Below are 10903 nucleotides of genomic sequence, written 5' to 3'. Positions count from 1 at the left end.
CGTGGCTGATCATTGCTTTAATGTGGTGGGCTCACACGAAATTTATTTTTCTAAGACGAAGGTACTTTGCAAACCCACCAGCTATCAACAAAGATTCGTTCATTAAACCATCCATATTTAGACATATGTACAATTTAAACCGAGAAGATGGGTACAAACTCAGCAATCACTGTAAGGACGTTATCAACCAGTTTGTCAAAACTGGCTGTAATGTTTCCATTTTAGACCTGGTGGTCCTTTAATTGGTGGAAGCCCACCACCAGCACCATCATTACGCACTACTACCATCACCTCTAGCAGCAACCTCCGTCAGCAGTGTGGGTGTGTGGAGCGAGGTGCAATGCTTGCCTGGCGGCCCTTTGACGAGTGGAGACCCACTGCCCGTGTCGTTTTCCCCTACATTAACATTAGTTTCCCCGCCCATGCTGCCGACACTTGGGCTACGCCCATCTTTAAACCTTCATAAGCAGTTTGCCTTTAGAGGCTAACCCCCTTTTCCTGATGACCACTTGTGTTGCGATCGAAACGTCGTAGTTTTTTTGTTATTTTCTTTGAACCTATCTACGTGACTTTACCGAAAGACCCAAAGAATATTCACATGCTTGTAAGGTGGGCTTAATATACCATACTGGACAAGTTTGCCTCTAAGTTTGAATCCATCATTTGAATATTACCTGTGCAAATTATTTAATTTTAAAAGGCTGTGTATCTGTGAATACTCAGGTTTCCCTTGCAAAGCATACATTTAATTTTAATGGGAGTGCAAATAATGCCTGGAATTAGTGCAAGGATGAGAAAATAGACATCTTCAAAATTAATCAAAGGTACTAATTAACCTTTACAAATTAACACAAGGCAGTTCCTAACCCAGACAACAATGTAAAACAAGGTTTCAGGTTTTTAAAATGTCTAAATGGAGAATAAACAGTCATGTTCATATGTTCATTTTTTATTTGTATATTTTTTTATAAATTCCCATTTTATTTCTTTCATTATGAATGTTTCGGATAACTAAAAACAGCAGTTTAAAAATCATCTTTTTATTTCCAAAACGGCCACTTAACTTGAGAACCATGGTCTTCCACTGTGATGGTGGTTAACTTTCTTGGTTGAGTTTTATTAGACGAGGTTAAACATCTAACGATTCAGTGACAGCTTAAAGTAAAGTCTTAATTTTAAGGTGCGTGCATTGAATTGAGCATCTATAATAATTGATGACTAAAAATAAATGTAAAGAATGTAGTTATTAGATACCAATTATTTTTAAGGCGAAGAGTACACCAAAATAATTGAGCTGGAAAAAATAAGATGGACAAGATAATAAAAATATACTTGACTTAAGATCCCAAATTATCAAGATGAATTGCATTGTTGGTGGGGTTGGGAAGTGAATCGTTACATTCTCCAGTGTCATATCCATATCCCCTATGGCGAGGCACACAGCAAGCAGAAAACTGCATAGTGGTTTACATAAACCCATGTATACGCAATCAAAGCACTACTTACCATTTTCCAGATATTTTAGACACTTTTTTTACCAGCACAAAATAATTTGTCCAATGTGCAACACAGATGTTTCAGTCTATAAACTGATGTGATTTTCATGTATCATTCAATGCATTAAAATTTCAATGTAACAATTAGGCCTACAATATATATCAATCGGAAAATGTTGGTGCCCAGTTGGTGACATCAGCTTGCCGAAAAACATCAGCTGTGCTTCATATACATTTGTGTCAAAGTAATATTTGATTCAACCATGGCCAAAAAACCCCCATAACCAACAACATGGGGAAGCCTTCATCCAGCAGCGGACTGACAAAGGAGCATATTATGAAAGTGCTGATAAACAAATTTCAACACTAAGTACACTTTGAATAATGCTTATAAAAGAACGTATCTGGTGATATTGCTCATTCAAAACCTTGGAGGCATTGGGGTATGCAGATGACGAAATATGAATGCCTCATTTGTCCAGTTTACCACTGTTATAGGCACCTTCTTGATTATATTACGCATACTTTTCTGCTAAAGGGGCAATGTTCAAGAGTTTTAAATGTTATAAAGCAATCACATTTCAATAATATTTTCAATGTTGCATTCGAGAGAAAAAAAAATTAAGGATTCCTTGCAAAATGTTACAGTACATTGTTTAAATGACTGCTGCTGTGATGTTTGATTTTCTTGTTTGAGAACCATAATAAAATATCGAATTTACAAACGTGGTTACTGGAAATTGAAACATTCATTATTTATGGGCGAGCACAGGGAGATTGAAAACCACTGACTTTAAGGGTCGAGTCCAGAACCCTGGAATGTAATTAGGCCAGATAATTCTAGCCAGGCTTTCAATATTGGCAGTCGTATCACAAAAAGCAATGGATGCTACCACCATCATCCGGGCAAAACGAATAACGTTTTTTTTCTAGCTCAGTGACTCAATCTTTGAACTTCAGTTTTGTGCATTTGTTAACGTGTGCAATACTGTATTCAATATGTACATGGCTACACACCATTAAATGTGCCCATCTTTCAGTGTACCGGTTTGCTCACAATGGTTATGCCCCAACAGCGTATGCTTACTTTCAGTGGTATTGTCCAAAGCCTAAGATGGCCATTAGGTATAAAAACGCATCAAAACAACACGTAGTGAGATTTAATAAAAAAATGGCACATTCCAATACCTTAGTAAAACACCATTTTTGGGAGAGACTGGAAGCTTTGGGGAGATTATAAGCATTTCTACCCAGCTTGCTTACAATGCTGATGTAATATTTAAATACCTGATCTAGTAATTTATTACCAACTGGGCTTAATTGCCTGCACAATAGAGAATGCAAACACAGCTTCTGTATTTTCACATGCATTATGAACCCAAAGTAACAACATCTATTTACATTTAAAATTGTGGCCGATAATAAGCAATACAACACAGCAGCAATATATACTGGTTTATCCTTAACGATAATCATAACAGCCAGTCCATAGCTGTTACTTTGTGCTACAGGGCCAGCACACTGAGACCAATCCATTCCTGAAACTAGATACCTAAAATAGCAATTATAAGTTTTCATGAATCGTGTTAACAATTTTGTGGTGTCCATAAGTCAGGAAGGCAGGCCAGTGTGATCTAAAACCGTGTTACATCTTATACATCCACTTTCCTAGTTTTATAACTTAGTTGAGCTGCCAACTGTGCACACCGAGATGAAAATAAGAGCTCTTGTTGAACCCACTCTTTTACTGTGAATCAGTTAAAGACTGCTTTCTGAAACATGTGTATTATTAATCGGATAAGACCACATGGTTGGTACAAGGCAAGTCCAGATTGAGACTCACGGTCAACAAGCATCTTCCATGAAGTTGCAGCACAGGGTTAGTGGGGAAGTAAACAGGACATTGTCTCACAGCAGCATACTCCTACAATAGTCTGTCACATTTCATGACATTACTTCTGAATTTTAGGAATTTAAGGCAATGCAGCAACATCACTTTTTAGGTTAAAAAGCAGCAATAACTTGGTTTTGTTATCATCTAAATTACATGTAATCTTACAGTGTTTGTATTCAACAAAGGACTGTTCTTTTAGAACATCATTCTGTGTTGAACATTTAATCAAATAACTGGGTTTTAGCTCATTTTACCGTTGAATTCTCATATTCCAAGTGCAGTGAATGCTATTTAACTTAAAAAATTGTGGATCACAATATTACAAATGCTGTGATCATACCAGCATGAGCAAGGCATCGTGGATATAAGCAAACAAATATTCCGACTTGTGCTTTTGCTGAAGCTGACCATTCAGTGACATCTTAAACACCTTAAGAAGTATATTTACAAAGCAAATGAAAATATCCAGTCATTAAGTTACTAAACTCCTCCTCGTGTGCTCAGACGAGAACATGTTTTCCCAACATTCCATTCAGCTTGCAGTTCAAAGGAAGGTTAACGACATTCATTTGTGTTGAGTGAGGATATGCAGATTTAATTTAAATAATTGCACAATTTTGGTAAAATTGAGCCAGAAGCTTTTGAACGTGTGTGCACCCCATCCTTCAGCTATACACCACCTACTAATTAAATATCACCACATTTCTAGAAACACGAAAGTATCAGGAGATAAACAGTCTTGAAAAACACAATCCCATTATAAGAATATATTGTGAAAGGCCAAAGCACATCACCATCTTTAATGAGCTCCCATAAAATGTAAAAAAAAAACCTGTAAACCTTAACAATAAATCCTCGTTATATAAAAGTTCCATGGTATACTGTGAACAAAGTACAATTACGTAAAATACTATGGTGTACAAGAGTATACCATGGTTCTTTTAAAAAATAAAAACGAGTGCATGTCAACCATCAAATGTAGCATATTATTACATCGGCAAAATTATTCACAAAAAGAGAAAACACGTTGGACTCTGCTGTCGCAGTAATCAACATGGCTTCAGTTTCTCAGGAGGTACTTGAATCATCTTAACATGAACGCATTTCCCAGTTGTTTTAACAGTTATGTGAATCGTGAATACATGCACGTGAAATTGTGCCATCTCCTGCAGGCAGTGATGGTATTATACACTACAAACCTGAGGATCTTCTTGGTTCTTTCGGTAAAGTCATGTAGAAGGAAAATAATAAAACATAATAAAATACAATTCTCACGACGTTTCGGCCACAACGCAAGTAGCCATCCTCAGGTGAAGAACAGGTCTGTCGGAAAGACAGAATAGTTTTATGTTTTATTTTTGTTATTTTATTATTTCCCTTCTACGTGACTTTACCGAAAGAACCAAGAAGATGAATCCCTGCAGTCACGAAAGCTTTAAATCGAAATTTAAACCTGAGGATGTTATTCCACTTCATCTTACAATGCGCTAGTATTAAAAAAGCAAAAGCAAACTCTAAAATGCCAGTGTGACAATGGGTGCTAGTCACAGCGTATTAATATATCGATGTATAAATTTACTTGTACAGATATTCATAAGAGTAAAACCAGATTAGCACCTCACGTAAAAATAAAAGCCATGTTGACAATTATATGGTAAGTCTGCACAGCTTAAATCAAGCAGTCTAGATTGAAGTCTTTAAAATAATTAAGACATCTATTGTTAAAACATCGAAAAGGCTCTTTGTTTATGTATCTCGCAGTTATATTTCCAGGAAGATATTCGACACTGCAAACAAATATTAACATATACCATAAAGATTAAGCACCATTTGCTCTCCTTTTCCAGTGTACCAGGTCTTAAAAGGCTGCTCCAGCTAAACTAATGAAAAAAAAAACCCTTATACTTAACAGAAAAAATGGTGACAATACTGTACCTTGTTTCACTAAGCTTAAAACGATAGTATTTTGAGACTTACCTAAGAATGTTTTATTTTTTTAACTGTCAATGTTCTTCAATTCTTCAGCAATGTTTTACCACTCAACTTTAATTCGTAGTTGGCAAAAAAAGCAGCATTTCCAGGTTAATTTACCATGTTATATATACGAAGTTATTGCTGCTCGACTCGATTGTTTACATAAATTGTTAAATAAATAACTTGCTGAATATTATTCATCAGAAGGTAATGCACCGAGTCGCTCACTTTGATTGAAAGTATTTTTCTATATACTGTAGATATATACACACACGCGCACATTTATATCTATATATATAATTTGGCATTTTTTGCTACTGGAGCAGTCCTTCAAGAGGAGGGAATATATTTTTGGTTTGTCCTCTCCCGCCCGCACGTCTGCCCATCCGCCCATCCAACATAACACGGAACAGCTCTGCATCCAAGTTGAGAGTTGTGGCTGCAGCGTGAGTGTTAGGGTGAGGTATCAGCATTGTTTGAGCGTCACTTGGCGTCATGCGCGGCTGCCTCCGGGAGCTGGCACCGTCTGCAGGGGGATGAGGCTCTCACACTGCTCGGGGTCACTCGTCCTGCGGGCACAGACACACACCACCAATGGTGAGATTTAAAACAAGGCGCAATGCATATATTTCGATTTAAAGCTTTCGTGACTGCAGGGATTCATTTTCTTGGTTCTTTCGGTAAAGTCACGTAGAAGGAAAATAATTAAAAATAATAAAAATAAAACATAATAAAATAATATAATAATTATTAAAGTCACGTAGAAAGAAAAAAATTATTATATTATTGTTTTTTAAAAATTATTTTCCTTCTACGTGACTTTACCGAAAGAACCAAGAAAATGCATATATTATCAGTGTTTTTTGTTTGCATTCTGACCACAAGTATTGTGGCTAATGAAAACATGATTCCTCGTAAAAGGTTTCAGTTTGGTGTTTTAACATCTTAACACTTTTGATTTAAAGCTTTCGTGACTGCAAGGATTCATATTCTTGGTTCTTTCGGTAAAGTCACGTAGAAGGGAAATAATAAAATAATTATACAAAAAATGTTATTTCCCTTCTACGTGACTTTATCGAAAGAACCAAGAATATCTTAACACTTGTTTCGTTGCCAGAAAAAAAGGGGAAAACCTATTCTCACATTTTAGTACTGGCAAAGGAGGTCCCATGACAAAGACTTTAAAATTATAGTCAGGCACTCCCATTATTGTGCTCTAGTGACATCACCTGTGACATCCCTAGTGACGTTGGCAATTCCATCACAAAAGTAAATTGAGGAGAACCAAAGTACGCACACTGATATAGAGGGGCACCCATTTTCAATGAGCGGCTGCTATGGCATGTGGAATAAACGGTGATGTGCTGACATTTCAACGGCTCTCCGTTCACCTGAAGGAGAGCGAGGGAGGGCACACTGTTCATTCGGGAGGAATTTACCTAACGTGCTCACCTATAGAATTTCCACAAGTGCCATAATACATTTCTAGGACATAACTTTAAAGTATTTCCTTTTCATGAAAGAAACTTCTAGCTTGTATCATGCAGCAAAGAACACACAGCCTAGACACGCATCTACAAGATGAGCTGTTTATTTTCTGGATTGCATCTTCCACAAAATAAAGCAGGAAGTACAAAACCCAAACTGAAGTGAAAGTTTAGTATTGTATAGCATCACTCATACCAACTGGATCTCACAAAGACTGAAGAACCACAGGCAATTGGCATGTCAGCCAGGCTTAAGCCAGCGCCAACAATTGCCCAAGGCCTGCAGTCATCTGTATATGAAGATGTATTTAGCTCCAACTAGCTGTACTACCCGGCTTCGCCCGGGACTTGTATCTACCACGGCCGGCCGCCTTTGTCTCCCCAGTGGCGATGTTAATACGCTACAGTAGTTAAGTTACTCGTTTGAGGCAGAGTCGACCTAGGGGAGGTTCAAATAATCGTCACCGGTGGTGGCCGTGAGCGGGAATCGAACTGGGTTTGCCGGGTTGGTAGCGCAGCGTAGCGTTAAGCACTACACCCACCGCTCCTCACACACCACACACGCACAGACACACACACAGACACACACACAGACACACGCAGACACACACAGACAGAAACACACACACAGACAGCACGCTAACCACTACACTACCGCTCCCCACACACCACACACGCACACACACAGACACACACACAGACACACACACAGACACACACACACAGACACACACACACAGACACAGGTAGCACGCTAAGCACTACACTACCGTTCCCCCTACACAACACACGCGCGCGCGTCCATAGGTACACATACACGCGCTTGCTGCAGACACACACGACTTTCAGGGTGCATACGGCAGTAAACGACTGAAATAATAAAGCGGCAATGCTGTGTAAGGAACGCCTTAGACCCGCATTATACATTTGTGTAATGCGAGCGTAAACACACAAACACACACAAACACATACACAATACACACACACATACATGCAGACACACAGACAGACACATAACACACATACATACACACACATACAAACACAGAAACACATACACACACATACATAGACACACACATACATACACACAAACACATCCACAGACGTACATACACACATACATACAGGCACGCAGACATACACATAAACACATACAAAAAAACCCACATACATACACACACACATACATACACACAAACACATGCACACACATACATACACACATGCATACAGACACACAGACATACACATAAACACATACACACATACACATGACCCGGCTTCGCCCGGGACTTGGATCCACCACGGCGGCAAAACCGACATACATACACACACAGACACACACACAAACACATACACACACATACATACACACATGCATACAGACACACAGACATACACATAAACACATACACATGACCCGGCTTCGCCCGGGACTTGGATCCACCACGGCGGCAAAACCGACATACATACACACACAGACATACACACAAACACATACACACACATACATACACACATGCATACAGACACACAGACATACACATAAACACATACACATGACCCGGCTTCGCCCGGGACTTGGATCTACCACGCCCAGCCGCCTTTGTCTCCCAAGTGCCGATGTTAATACGCCACACCAGTTACTCGTTTGAGGCTGAGTGGACCTAGGGGAGGTTCAAATAATCGTCACCGGTGGTGGCCGTGAGCGGGAATGGAACTGGGTTCGCCGGGTTGGTAGCGCAGCGTAGCGTTAAGCACTACACCCACCGCTCCTCACACACCACACACGCACAGACACACACACAGACACACGCAGACACACACAGACAGACACAGACAGACACACACACACACACAGACAGCACGCTAAGCACTACACTACCGCTCCCCACACACCACACACGCACACACACAGACACACACACAGACACACGCAGACACACACAGACAGACACAGACAGACACACACACACACAGACACAGACAGCACGCTAAGCACTACACTACCGTTCCCCCTACACAACACACGCGCGCGCGTCCATAGGTACACATACACGCGCTTGCTGCAGACACACACGACTTTCAGGGTGCGTAAGGCAGTAAACGACTGAAATAATAAAGCGGCAATGCTGTGCAAGGAACGCCTTAGACCAGCAACACATTTGTGTAATGCGAGCGTAAACACACAAACACATACAAACACATACACACACATAAATACACACACATACACACAAACACATACACACAGACATACACATACACACAAACACACACATACATGCACACAAACACATACACAAAACACACACACATACATGCAGACACAGACAGACACATAACACACATACATACACACACATACACACACATACATAGACACACACATACATAGACACACACATACATACACACAAACACATGCACACACGTACATACACACATACATAGAGACACGCAGACATACACATAAAGACATAAAAAAAACCCACATACATACACACACACATACACACAAACACATACATACACATACATACACACATACATAGAGACACACAGACATACACATAAACACAAACACACATACACATGACCCGGCTTCGCCCGGGACTTGGATCCACGATGCCCCGCCGCCTTTGTCTCCCCAGTGACGATGTTCACACACGACAGCAGTTACGCTTTTGAGGCTGAGTGGACCTAGGGGAGGGCCAGGTCCGTTTCAAATAATCGTCAGCGGTGGTGGGCGTGAGTTGGAATCGAACTGGGGTCGCTCAAGCAGCTTAATGACTGTTTGTACAAAGAACATATAAAGAATCGATTATAATAACCAGGCAAGAGTCCACATTATAGACTGCCAGTACACGCACTCAGCTTCATAAGCAGGCTAGAGTGTACATGATAGAGTGGCAGTACGCTCACCGAGCTTAATAAGCAGGCTACAGTGTACATGATAGACTGGCAGTACGCTCACCCAGCTTAATGAGTATTTGTACAGTGAACATTAAAGTAATCGATTGTTGGCGCGTTGGGTTTAAAAGTAATATTAATAGCACACATTGTGGTGGGGGTGTAGTGAAGAGTAGGAAAAACTTTGATGAATTTACCTCAGAGTGGCGTGGTGGGTGTCGAGGCCTAGTAGCGTGCAAAGCCTGCGGCCTCGCCTAAAATTGTCGGCTTGGAAGAGGCAGGGTACGGGTGTCGTTCCTTCCCCCCCCCCTAGCGCTCCAACAATACTGTGTAATGGCTATTATTTAATTAAATACGGAGCTTATGAAAGTGGCGAAGGCGTGGCTAGCCGTTGGCAGGGGCAACCGCCGTCCAATGAAACTGCAGCCCTTGGCGAAGGCGTGGCTAGCCGTTGCCAGGTCCAATGAAAGCGGCGAAGGCGTGGCTAGCCGTTGCCAGGGGCAACCGCCGTCCAATGAAAGTGCGTATGGGCCAAAGTCCACACACACACACACAGACAGACAGACATGAACGATTTTATATATATAGATTAGCACGGTTGGCTACGTATGGTGTGAAAGAAGTTCAACATGTTTTCATATTCTTGGTTCTTTCGGTAAATTCACGTAGACGGGAAACAATAAAATAATAAAAATATAAAACAATAAAATTCTCACGACGTTTCGATTGCAACACAAGCAATCATCATCAGGTGTGAAAACCACAGCAAGAACATTTTAAAAAAATACATGTTTTCAGCAAATTGGTGAGCGTCAATACATGTGGGAATGTTGCACTGCTTAGTTGTCGCTCTGAAGAAGGGGAGGTGGATGATTAGTTGCCACATTGATGCCATTTGTCGTGATTTCTCACTTAGAGTGGGCCACGGGGAAGCTACCATCTTTGCACTGCCGTGTGTCAGAGCTGCACCTCTGCATGCGCTGCCGCCGGCACAGGAAAGCGAAGATGCGGCGTAGGCCCACTGTGGCGGGGTCCCAATTGTTGTAGTGGCAGAGCGTTGCCGCTGCCGCGAATGCCAGGAAGATGGGTGTGCAGCCCAGGAAGAAGAGCCACGTGAACTGCACCTGCACGGACAT

General features: G+C 40.9%; 1 protein-coding gene across 3 annotated transcripts in view; it reads right to left on the bottom strand.

Annotated features, from left to right (window-relative positions):
* Positions 1-952: 952 nt before the first annotated feature.
* Positions 953-10903, bottom strand: part of SLC35F5 (solute carrier family 35 member F5) — a 29583-nt gene continuing 19632 nt past the window's right edge. For all 3 annotated transcript variants that reach the window (XM_061576348.1, XM_061576357.1, XM_061576366.1), the window contains 2 exons: positions 10737-10891; positions 953-5933 (listed from right to left, as the gene is read on the bottom strand). In XM_061576348.1, coding sequence (XP_061432332.1) covers positions 5858-5933; positions 10737-10891 — 231 coding nt within the window. In that variant the 3' untranslated portion in view covers positions 953-5857. The remainder of the gene's footprint in view (positions 5934-10736; positions 10892-10903) is intronic.

This window comes from Lethenteron reissneri, chromosome 7, assembly GCF_015708825.2.
Source record: "Lethenteron reissneri isolate LAM-NWPU_2019-01 chromosome 7, ASM1570882v1, whole genome shotgun sequence".
NCBI classification, from domain to species: domain Eukaryota; kingdom Metazoa; phylum Chordata; class Hyperoartia; order Petromyzontiformes; family Petromyzontidae; genus Lethenteron; species Lethenteron reissneri.
Note: the sequence above shows the minus strand (reverse complement) of the source record. Positions and strands in the feature narration are given on the sequence as shown.